At 28.9% G+C, this 13,053-nt stretch overlaps 1 protein-coding gene across 3 annotated transcripts; it reads left to right on the forward strand.

The window, feature by feature from the left end:
- Positions 6,310-11,737, forward strand: LOC109343653 (aspartic proteinase-like protein 1). Of its 3 annotated transcripts, XM_019582061.1 has the most exons (10): positions 6,311-6,761; positions 7,321-7,459; positions 8,449-8,690; positions 8,809-9,036; positions 9,135-9,273; positions 9,344-9,414; positions 9,543-9,642; positions 10,747-10,807; positions 10,908-10,979; positions 11,222-11,737. In XM_019582061.1, the coding sequence occupies exons 1-10, from the start codon at positions 6,481-6,483 to the stop codon at positions 11,452-11,454; spliced, it is 1,566 nt and encodes a 521-aa protein (XP_019437606.1). In that variant the 5' UTR covers positions 6,311-6,480; the 3' UTR covers positions 11,455-11,737. The 3 variants fall into 3 exon arrangements, with proteins under 3 accessions (XP_019437607.1, XP_019437606.1, XP_019437608.1); XM_019582062.1 differs by lacking the exon at positions 7,321-7,459 and having other exon boundaries at positions 6,310-6,761; positions 8,415-8,690; XM_019582063.1 differs by lacking the exon at positions 6,311-6,761 and having other exon boundaries at positions 7,352-7,459; positions 8,415-8,690.

Below are 13,053 nucleotides of genomic sequence, written 5' to 3' on the forward strand. Positions count from 1 at the left end.
AATATATAATGTAATTAAGGAATATATAAAGAATTTATAATTATATTTTACAATTGCAATATTATAATAGTAACAATGGAAATATATTTTGTTTAAATTATTTATGATTTCCAAATTTTAAGCAATTCTCATTATTGATATAAATTTGTAGATTATATAATATGATTCGAGAATAGTTGAAATTTTTTGTATCACTTAAAAAAATAAAATATAAACTTGCGGATCAGTTACAAAATCAAAATAATCAATTAACAACATAAACCAATACCTACAAAAAAGAACAACTAAATTATGGAATATATAAGGAATCTTCGTAACATTATGAAATATATAATGTAATTAAGAAATTTATAATTATATTTTAAAATTGTTATATTATAATATTAACAATATGAAATATAACATAAATAAAATATTAATGATAGTAAATTAAGAAGATTAAAAACTGTAACAGTAAATTATCATAACAATTATTGAATATATAAGGAATCTTCGTAATAATTATGAAATATATAATGTAATTAATGAATATTAACAAATATATAACGATGATTGCGAGTTATAAGATGATATGATGATTAATGTGAAAAAGTTTAAGAAATATAATGAAGGAGGTTGTGCGTTCAAGCCTCACCCGTAACAAATTTTTAAAAAAATAAAAAATAGTTATAAGGTAGTTTGATGGTTTGGGTTGGAGTGAAGGAGATTGAGAGTTCGAGTATCGCCCATCAAAAATACTAACATCCTACTCATTGTTGATAAAAAATAATAATTTTGTTTCTATTTAAAAATTATATTTTAAAGTTGTTATGAAACTTCGAAAAAATATTTTAAAAATAGTAAATGAAATATGTAGTAATTAAGCATTTAAATAGATCTTAAAACATTCTCAATTAATATTATTTAATCATTTTTTAAAACTTAAATAGTAGAATTTTAATCTTATTATTAATAGAAAGAATGAGCTATTATATTATAATTAATAAGGAATTTGTTGTTATTCTGTTTCGCTAAAAAATGATACATAGTGCATTTATTTCATAAAAGTAAAAAAATTTAATACTAATTATTTAAATAGATATGAAGACGTTCTTATTTAATATCATTAAAGTGCGTTAATATCAGGAATCTAATCGTATTATTAATAAAATGAACTATGATATTACAATTAATGATGAAATTTGATGAAATTTAATTTGTTTCATAAAATTAATCATTTTTAATTCTAATTAAAAAAAAATTGACAGTTCTCAAATGCTTCTTTTCCTATAATTAAGGAATTATTGACATCAATTATGATGATTTAGTTTCTACTTTAAAATTATGTATTAAAGTTGTTATAAAACTTTGAAAATATATTTTAAATATAGTAAATGAAATATGTCGTAATTACACATTTAAATAGATTTTAAAATTTTCTCAATTAATATCATTTAATCATTTTATGTGTCATCTATCATTCCTTGCATATCATTAATATATTCTTGTGTAAAAATTATACGAAAGAAAACATATAATCAAGACAAGTTACAATTTTAAAATATTATAATAAACTATTAGTAATTGTACATAATTGCTTCAACAAAAAATATACTAACATTGGTCTATATTAGTTAGAGTTATATTATTTATTTTTTATTTACAGTTCTCATAACTACGTCATTCCACATCTAATGACATATACGTTTGTTAATTTTGATAATCCAATAGATGTCATAGTTCAAAGTACTTATCCAAATCTATAAAATCACTAAAAATGAAAAGTTTTTATAAACAATGATAATACTTGAATCAACTATTGAAATTATTGATCAAATAAATGTGTATGTTTTGAGTTTAATTTCAAGTAAAAATATTTATAATCCAATTCAATCAGTTGTTAAGTTGTTGATGCATATATTTTTAAACTTAATAATATTAGGTGATAAAAAAGAACACAATAATTCTGATTCTAATGATATGTGTAATGTTAATGAGGGCCAAACATTCAACTTATTAACTCATCAATTTTTAAACTCATTTACAATTTTTGGTTTTCCAGATCATAAAATTAAGTTCTTCCACACTATGATATTGTATATGTTTAAACTCTGTGAAGTTGAATAATGAGATACATTGAATTTTGAAGGATATATCAATTTCAAAATAAGCAAATTTTAAGTTCTTTCTTATTAAATAATCAATTTTTATATATTTTATTTTACAAATGTATAATATATTTTTTTGTATTGAATGTGTTTTATATTATAATATTTTGTATTGAATATACTTTATATTATAATTTGTTGTCTTTCTTAGAATATATAACTTATAATTAATGTGTTGGAGGTGATTATCTAGTATTATATGTTTTTTTTGAAAAAATTAAAAAATGTTAATACACCATTTTGGTGGTTATATCCCAATAATTAATGTGTTAGGAAAATATAAATTACACTATGTTGGTGGTTATATCACAGTAATAATTACACCAATTTTGACTTTATATATACTTGCGTGTTGGTAGTCATTTCGCGTCTACCGACCCGTATTTTTATTTTTTGTATTGAATATTTAATTTTTATATATTTCACTTTAGAGAATTGTACATGATATTATATTTCTTGATAAAAAAATATAAAAATGAATTGTGATATTATTAAAAAAACATTGTTAATTTTATATATTTAGTAGATGTAATTTCATCTAACCTCTATTTATATTTTTTATTCTATGGAAAATATTGTAATAATTATCTATACTATATATAAAGCCAAAACTTGAAATAACTTCCTTTATGGTGTAATTTTTATTTCCTATATTGCCCTTAACATTATTTAATTTTTACAAAAAACTATATAATCCTAAGCAATCACCACCAATACATTAATTAACCACATATCTCACCTTAAATTAAAAATTATCATAAACACACAAAAATATAATATAAAGTACATCAAACACAACAAATACATTTGAATTCAAAAAATGAAAAATATAAAAATTGATTATGTAGTATCACACAATATTCGCCGGCAGGCACGAAGTGCCTGTACACACTAGTTAATTATAATGGCAAAATAGGTAAGTAGAAATCATGTCATGTAGGTAGTTATTATATGTTTTGACTTTATATATAATATAGATATAGATATAGATAATATATTGCATAGACCAACAACTTCTCGATTATCTAACTTATTGTTTCTTCTTTTTGTTTATTTTTACTCTTTGGGTCCTTCTTCTTTTATTTATCTGTGAAGTGTTGGGTTTTTTTAAAATTTAATTAATTACTCTACTACGACAGATATATTTCTTTTAAACAGTGTTGTTAAAACCGTACCGGTTATCAAACCGGTCAGGGTACTGGTACAGTGGTATAGTGGTTCAACCGGTGGTTCAGTAATTAAACCGCATGCCGGTTAAACCGGACATACTACTTATATTTTTATATATATAATAAACCTATAACAAAAAAATTCCAAATAGGTAGATACTCAAATTTATAATCCATATTTATAATCTATTCAAAATTCACATAAATAAACAACTTTAAGTCTTTAACAAATTCAAAGTCTAAATTAAAAACATATATCAATCCAAAAGTATCACTTAACAACCGCAAAATATAAATAAATGACATAAGTTCACAACTCACTCTACAAAACAAATAAATTTGGAGTTTTAACATTTAACACCAATGAGTCAAAGTTGTCTCATATGAATATTATATTTTTATACCAAATCCTATCTTCAGACAGTAATTCAAGATTATACAAATGTATGTTAGGAACCAAAAGGTGTAATCTAAGTATGTTTTGGAAGTATGTGCCTTGAAGGGTTGAAGAATGGTTGGAAATGTGGGTCACCTTGTAAGGGATTTTTAAGTTTTTAAGTTTTTTTTTTTAAAAAACAAATATGTGTATAAATCGGCCGGTTTAGTAAAATACCGGCCGGTTCACCGGTTTTGACCGGTTTTTGACCGGTTTGATACTTGGCCGGTTCAACACATGTACCGTACCGGTTAGGGGTCCGGTTCACCGGTTTTCCGGTTGAACCGGCCGGTACGAAATGGTTTTTATAACTATGCTTTTAAATATCTATAAGCATTTCACATTCTTATGAGAAAAAATAATAACTAATTTAACATAAAAAAAACTACACTAGCCAAAATCCTTTCATTAATTAGGGAAAAGTTAACTTATGTCTTTTGCAAATAGATACATAAACTATTTTTCTTTTTGGTTACTCCTTAAACTTTAACAATTGATAAAATAACATGTTTATTTGCTAATTTTAATCCAAATTATTCATTTTTTTTATGGTTAATAATTTGTGTCTTCAATAGTATTTTTTTGATGTGGTACAATAAAACTACATATGGATGGTCTAGTACTAATTTTTTGGTCCACCTTACATCATCTAATATGTTAATTCCAATTTCATTTGTTAATAATTTAAAATTATATGTAGAGATCAATTTCACTAATAATTAAAGTTTAATGAGTAATTAGAAAGAAAAAATAGTTCACAGTGTCTACTTGCAAAAAACATAAAGTTTAAAGGTGTTTTGTGAACTTTTTATTTAAAATTATTAGCTAATAATAAAATAGTGTAATATATACCTAGTCAATGTAAAGATTTACATGTTATTTATTATTTATTTGCATTATTAATATGTAAAAGTCAACAATAAATACAAATGGTAAGTAATATACTAATTGCGTAAAAATCTATTATATTATCAGTATATACATTTTTTTCCTCATAATAAAATAATATTAGTATAAAACTTTAAACTCATATACCTATAAAATCACACTTCGGTTGGCCAAAACCTACATAACTAATAATAGATCCCTAGTTTAAACTTCAACACCACATACTTTATTAACAATAGCGTATCTACATACGTTTCATACATGTCGATTCACAATCTTATTATATAATATTAAGTATTTTTATTAAATATTTAACATGTATTCTCATTGTTAGAGAATTATTAGAATGGATACAACATAATACCATTCCACCACCATGGTATAATTTATATATTTCTATTTTGCCATTAATATTTTTTAATTTATACAAACAACTATATAATATTAGATAATCAACCAAACATATTAATTGTAAATTGAAATGACTTCTTTCACTTTAAATTGGACATTAACTATAATATAAAGTATACTAAATACAAAAAAACTTATAATAGAAAGTACATCCAATACAAAAATATATTATAATTCTCCAAAATTAAATATATAAAAATTGATTATTTAATAAAATAAATTAAGAATGTCCACACGCTAGAATGAAGAACACTTGTGTTGACAATAAGGTTGACCCACATTCTTATTTTTAGAGAATTATAAGTTTTTTTTGTATATTTATTATAACGTTCAATTTAAGGTAATATATGTCTATTATGTTAATTACTAAATTATATAGTTTTTGATAGAAAGTGAGAAGAGAGAAATATGTGAGAAAAAGAGTGAGAGAATGAAAGATGTGAGAGAATTAGAGTACTATTTGATATGATAGGAAAAGAAGAGAAATATAAGAGAAGTGATTGTTTTGAGTAGAAAATGAGAAGAAATAAATAATGTTGTGTATAAAGTGATAAAAGTGTCCCTAAAACAAAAAGAAAATAAAAATTAATTAATTAATCATTCAATAACATTTTTAAAACACACATAGGATAGGACATAAAATGTTATTAACATAGAAAACCACACTACTAATCGCCAAAATCCTTTCATTCACATGAAACATAACAAATAATAGACTAAGAGATAAAATGTGATTAGTATCTCACTTTATGAATAAGACCCTCTTGGATATTAGTGAAATAAGTTATTCTTTTGGTTTTATGGGTAAAAATATTATCCTAATGCAAAAAATACAAGTGTCGTTGTGTTTTTGTATTTCTGTTTTTTTTACATGATTTCCTTCTCTAATATAAGGGAAGATTCTCTTTTGGTGCTTATTATAATAGTGTCCACTCAGTTTTTTTATATGAACCAAATATTTTTCGTAATATATCCTCAATAAATATTAGTCTTAGTAATTAAACTTTTTATTTTCAATCTTTATAGAATCTATCAAAATTTTACACCACTAGACTAAAACTTAGTTTATATTAGATTCTAGTGGTACATGCTTTATTTCCCTTAAGTAAAGTATCGGGTTTCAATCTTATGGATGAAAAATATCTGCGAGAGTTAACCCACATATTTGTGGATGTTCCCGCTCGAACATTATTGTCTCCAGTGTGAGCAAAGATATATGTGAGAAACAAAAAAAATAAAATAAAGACAAGGATATAATTTTCCTTCCGACTAACATGGTCGTTCCTTCCCGCGTGCTCCATCTAACATAATACACATCTTCAGTAATCAGTTAATTAATTACTTAATTAACTAATCCCACTCTTAACTAATCACTTTTCTCTCTCACAATTCAAAACCTCACGCGACCAATCTGAACTTAGATCTCGTGATGTGGACGCGCCTCTCGTTACTCTTCTTCTTCTTCTTCACAATGCCTTTTTATTATGCAATGCCGGTTCAGACCACTTTTCCTGCAAAACTACTTCACCGGTTTTCTGATCATTTTAAACCGGTTCGGGTTCAATCCGGTTCATTTCTGAACCGGAAGAAAACCATGAACTACTATCACTTGCTTCTTACTAATGATAAGATCAAGCTTGCAAATCGACACCAGCTTCTTTTTCCTTCTCGCGGTAGTAAAACGATGTCGTTTGGGAATGACTTTGCATGGTAAACCCTAATTCCTCTTTTTTTGGTGAATAAAAGTCTAGAAAGATCGTGAATGTGAGTCAAAATAATCGGTGTCACTGGTCATAAAAAAATGCTGGAACTAACCAATGTGATATTTTTGGGGCCATTTTGGGGTTTTCTATTTTTAAGGGATCAAATTGATACACGTCAGTGTTTTAAATTGCGGCCGTGGTTACTTCGGTTGTTGTCGTTGTGATGCGTATTGTGGTTGTTGCGCTGTGAATTATTTTGTGAGTAAAAAACATATCTTTGATATCAATGCGGTCTAATGCGGTTGCGGCCTAATGCGGCCCAAACGCAGTCCGATGTGGTTGAGTTGTAGCCATTGTTACTCGGTGTCACACCGCAATTATGGTGTGATGCTGTTGTGGTAGTCACCGCAACTGTAATATTGTGGCCATATCACGTGATGCAGTCTGCAACTTGAAACACCGGTACATGTAAAATTTTAAAGGACCAAAGTGGTTATTTACTCTATTTTTACTTAAGATTTGTAATGTGTATAAGATTTTGATCTGAAAATTTTGGTTGTGATTAGGTTGCATTATACGTGGATTGATATAGGGACACCTAGTACTTCATTTCTTGTGGCGTTAGATGCAGGGAGTGATCTTCTTTGGGTTCCATGTGATTGCATAAAGTGTGCTCCTTTATCTGCAACTTACTATTCCAATTTGGTATGCTACTTCTTCTTTGATTTTAATATTGATGAGTTTTATTTTTGTGTTTGGTGTATTTTATGAAATTAAGAGAAGTTTAAAAAGTTAATGCCTTATCAAATAAGTGTCATTTATCAAATAAGTAAGGTTACTTCATAAGTGTCATTCTAGTTTGTTTTAGAAAAACAAGTAGATTATTGAATTATTTTGTTTTAACAAAATTGATATTGTTTTTACTATTATACCATTCTCAATTCATCTTCTCAGTTTATTTCTTAAACTACTTAAATAGGAACAAATTTTTTTATGAAAAAGTAGCACTTGTAAGGAACGGAGTTTGTATGACATATACTTTAGAGTTAATGCATTTAATATATGAACAAGGTATGGTGTATTGATCATGTACAAAATCTTTACATTATCAATGTCCACTCATTAAATCTTTACCTTGATATCTATCCATCATGTAATCAAAACCTTGATTGGGTATTAAATCTTTGAATAGCATATTAGTGTGGCCCAGTGCATTTGCACATTTTCACAATTTGATCACAACTAGCACTACAACATGCTTTATGCACACATATGCTCTGATTCTGACACAACCCTAGATGTGAGGAGATGTGTACACACAATGTGCAACAAACAGGGTTTACTCTGCCATTCGTGAGCATCACATTCGCTCTTGTTTATATTTTAGGCAAATGCGAACCAATAGTCAAATAACTTACTAAGTACTAACCTTAAGATAAGACTCCTAAAAGCTAAGATAGCACAATTATCCCAAAAATACAATCAGCTATTATCATGTATTTCTCATATTTTCTAACACCCACAAAAAGCATTATCCTAAATCTTTCATTTGGGTGTGAAATGTACCATCTTTATAGGTGTATATATTTCAATGGTGTTTAGAGTCTAACCTAAGGCCTGGTAACATGTTTAGCACTTATTTCCAATAATTGATTGGCAGGTGCTCCCTCATGTATGGGGCATCTATTATGCAGGATAGAGATCTGAATGAGTATAGTCCTTCTCGTTCGATATCAAGTAAGCATATATCATGCAGCCATCAGTTATGTGATTTGGGTTCAACTTGTAAAAGTTCCAAGCAGCAGTGTCCATACACAATGAATTACTTATCAGAGAATACATCGAGCTCTGGCTTGTTGGTTGAAGACATATTGCATCTTCAGTCAGGTGGCGAGGGCGTATCAAACTCTTCTGTTCAGGCTTCCGTTGTTATCGGGTGTGGCTGATTGATTCTGTCCTTGTAAATGGAACATCATTTTGTATGATGATGTTTCTTGTTTTTAAGAAAAATGATTCCCTTATTATTTATCTGACATCAATTTTCTTGAATGCAGTTGTGGTATGAAGCAAAGTGGTGGTTATTTGGATGGGGTTGCTCCAGACGGTGTCATGGGTATGGGACCTGGGGATAGTTCAGTTCCTAGTCTTCTTGCTAAATCTGGATTAATCCGCAATTCTTTCTCCTTGTGCTTTAATGAAGATGATTCTGGTAGAATATTTTTTGGGGACCAGGGATCAACCATCCAACAGTCCACTTCATTCTTACCATTGGATGGAATATAGTATGAACTCTCGGCTTTAAATTAGTTTGCAATCTTGCACTATACTAAAATAGTTTTGGAAATGCCATAATGCTAATTATGATATATTTCCTGATCAGTTCTACCTACATTATTGGAGTGGACGCATGTTGTGTTGGGAAATCTTGCCTTAAAATGACGAGTTTTAAAGCGCAGGTTGATAGCGGGACATCATTTACATTTCTTCCTGGGCATGTATATGAAGCAATAGCTGAAGAGGTAAAAGTCTTTTGAATTCCATGGTTGCAAAGTTCTTCTCAGCATTTTAATATGATTTTATTTGTCACAGTTTGATCAACAAGTAAATGCTTCAAGATCTACCTTTGAAGAATCTCCTTGGGAGTATTGTTATACTTCCAGGTGAGTTTAGTTGATACATCTCTGTCCATCTCTCTCTCTCTCTCTCTCTCTAATCTCGTCTATTTCGTGTTTGATTTGTGGTCTTTTTGATGGCTTTAAGTTCTTATTTTTAATCTTCTTTGAAACAGTTCACAAGAGTTGCCAAAGGTCCCCACCTTGACACTCATGTTCCAACAGAATAACAGTTTTGTGGTCTTTAATCCTGTGTTTGTATTCTATGGGAATCAGGTGGGTGTGGATTAAGTTATTCATTTTTTTTCTTTTTTGGGTTAAGGAGTAAAATATTTTATAATAACATTTTGACATCATCATTAAGACATTAACTATGTTATAAGAGGCTTTATTATATGGGTCTTGCTAACTGGTACCCTAAGGGCATTGGCCAAGGAGTAAAAGGCATGTTCCTATTGTAAAACTAAATCTATCACTTCTCAGTATACTAAATACACCACTTCCCAATAAAAACTGTCTTCGTTTTAATTCCTTGTGCAATAAGGGCACTAGTTAGCATTTGCCTTATCATAAATATATAGTATATACTAGTAATTTTAAGCTGGTTACTTGAGAAACTATGTTTGGATATTTAATGTTGGGTGGAAGGGAATGAAATGAAGTCATCATCACTATTGATTGGATACTTTATAATGGAATGGAGAAAATAAGTTGATCCCATCTTATTCGATCCAGATCCCTTAAATTAGGAGAGAAGAAAATTAAGAGGTATTGGATGGACGGAATGGAATGCCATATTTCGAACAATCCAAAAAGTGGAATCTAGTATTATTTCATCGCATTCTACACCATTTCATCCATTTCCATCAAAACAAACAACCCATTAGAAGAAAGATATACACAGTTGGAAGTTGGAACTTCCATTTACTATGTGGACACTGAAGAAATATATTTTTCTCTAATTCTATTTTGCAAGAAAAGAACTGAAATTATATTAGAATATAAAACTAGATCAATTTTTTCACTGCCATTCTGTCCTTACTCCCATGCTGCCCTTTTATCTTGCATCAATTGTCTTTAGTGGTCAAACCCCTCTATCTCCGAGTGGTCAACCACAGCAGTGCATGAATTTCTGGAAAAAATTACATTTTGTTTTCATAGTTGGTAAACTAACTTCCTATTTTCAAAAAATACATAGAAGGTGCAACAGTATGATTGCTACCTTGTAACTTTTTCTTCTAGTAAAGGTTATTTTGTCTAGTGCTGCTTCTGTTTAACATATTAATAGAAAATGTACATGAAAAAGAAGGGAAATGAGAAAAAGGTAATTTTGCTGTAACAGATGTAGCTAAATTATGAAGATTGATCTTCTCTGTGCAGGGAATCACTGGATTTTGTTTAGCCATACAGCCAGATGATGGGGATATGGGAACAATTGGACGTAAGTTAACATATTTTCTCCGGCAAACTTTACTAGTTTCCCGACTCCGGAGTCTGGAAAAAGGATACTTTGATCTTAAAACTAATAAAATCTTATGCAGAGAACTTCATGACAGGATACCGGTTGGTATTTGATAGGGAAAACAAGAAGCTAGCGTGGTCGAGTTCAAATTGTGAGTCGTTTTACTTCTCAATGAAATATGTACTAATCCTCTTGTCACATGCATCCAAATTTAAACATTAAGATTGCATTGAACTTATAAGTACAAATAAATCACTTCGGCGATGAAGCTGACTTCTTGGTCTTCATAGCCATTTTCCGATGCCTGATACAAAGCTGTTTCTAACCTTTGCTCTCCCCTCCCCTCTGCTCTCTTTATTACCCTTATTTAAATGCTTTCTACATGCATTGTAGGTGAGGATCTCACTCTAGGTAAGAGTATGCCCCAGTCTCCTCGGAACGAGACATTGACAAACCCATTGCCTACAGATGAGCAACAGAGAGTGAACGGGCATGCAGTTGCTCCCTCCGTTGCCAGAAGAGCTCCGAACAATCCTTCGGCTGCTTCATCTAGGATGATTTCATGCTGCCAGAACTGGTATTGTTATTTGTTTCTTCTATTTCAACTTGTTTCAGCTTTTTCCTGAGACGATCCTCACATTTTATGTATTTCAAGTAACCTCATCTAGATAGTGTTACATGTATATCCAAATCTGTATCCATGTTGTCCCCTCCTACCTTTGTAAGTATACTATATCTCTTTATCTTGCACCATCCAATGATGTTATTTTTTAACCTTACCAGGATTAGATTCCTAAGAACACATAATGAACCATTTTTTTTTCTGTTTATTCCCACCACTCTTGGTAGGGTGATGTTATGTAAATTAATTTGTTTGGTGTTGTCCTAAGACTGCATTTTTAATCTTAATTCATCAGTGTTTCATTGCATCTTCATGTAAGAATGGTCCTTCTTAACAATTAATGGATATTATTTAGTAATGATAGTTTCAAAAATGAAAGAATAAATATCATATTATCATACCGTATAGTTTAACATAATTAGATAAAATTTGTAATTATTGTAGCCTGTGTTTTGCTGTTAGTCTATACCAAGAAGATCAAAAAACCAAAAAAGTGAAGATCAGCAAAGAGAATGCAATGGAGAAATGAAATGAGATAGAACAATTAGATATATAGAGAGAGTTTGATCAGTTATGAGGAGAGAGTAATGAAAATGATGAATTATTTTGTTAGTAGTATAGATTATATATCTAAACCTTCATAACCTAAGCGCAGGAGTTTTAAAATTTTCAACTTTTATATTTAGGTGATGGAGTTGAATTTTGAGAATATATATATATATATATATATATATATACATTGACAATTAAGAGTTTTTTATATATCATTCATATTTAATCACCGTTAACTTCTTTTAAATAAAAGTAATACAATGTCTATGTATAAATCTTTATAATGATAATGTATAAATATTATACTTTTTAGTTTTCAGGATATTCAACTTCGTAGAAAAACTGAAGGCAAAAGAAAAACATAGAATTAAAGCAATAAACTATCCCACAATTCATTTAATGAAAACCCAAAACCCAAAATATGAAATCATAATTCAGTAAAGGAAGGAACGTTGAGTTCTTGTGGAAATGTACCTTGAGTGGGGTTTAGTGAATTGAGGATGGGGAAAAGGCAGATTATGAAATAATATATTAATGAGGTATATTTTGAGTAAAAGATGTATACAATGATGGATGAAGATTTATTGTCCTAATTAGTGTTCCTAATGATATCCTGAACCAATCAAAATGTGTTATTTTATTAAGAGAAAAAATATAAAAATGTGAAATAATATTTTTATAATATTTGATGGTATTCTATTGGATAGTGATATGGACAGAGTCCATTGGGACAGCAATTCTTATTCATATGTGTAAAAACTTTTTATATTGTAATTATATTATACAGCACATAATGAAAGTAATACCTTAGAGATGTTGGGTATCCTTTGTTTACCCTATAAACAAACAAAATTGTCCACAAACAATTCATCACAAACAAGATTGGAACTTATAAATTAAAAGGATGTCCAAGGAATGCTTATTAATGGACCTGATGTTCCAATTATAGACTAAGATAGTAATGTGACAAATGTATGGATCATTTTTTTAGTACCAAATTTATATTTTAGGTTTTTAGGTTATTGACTATCACTGGTGATGTTGAAACAAG

The sequence above is a fragment of the Lupinus angustifolius genome, chromosome LG03 (assembly GCF_001865875.1).
Source record: "Lupinus angustifolius cultivar Tanjil chromosome LG03, LupAngTanjil_v1.0, whole genome shotgun sequence".
In the NCBI taxonomy this organism is placed as follows: Eukaryota; Viridiplantae; Streptophyta; class Magnoliopsida; order Fabales; family Fabaceae; genus Lupinus; species Lupinus angustifolius.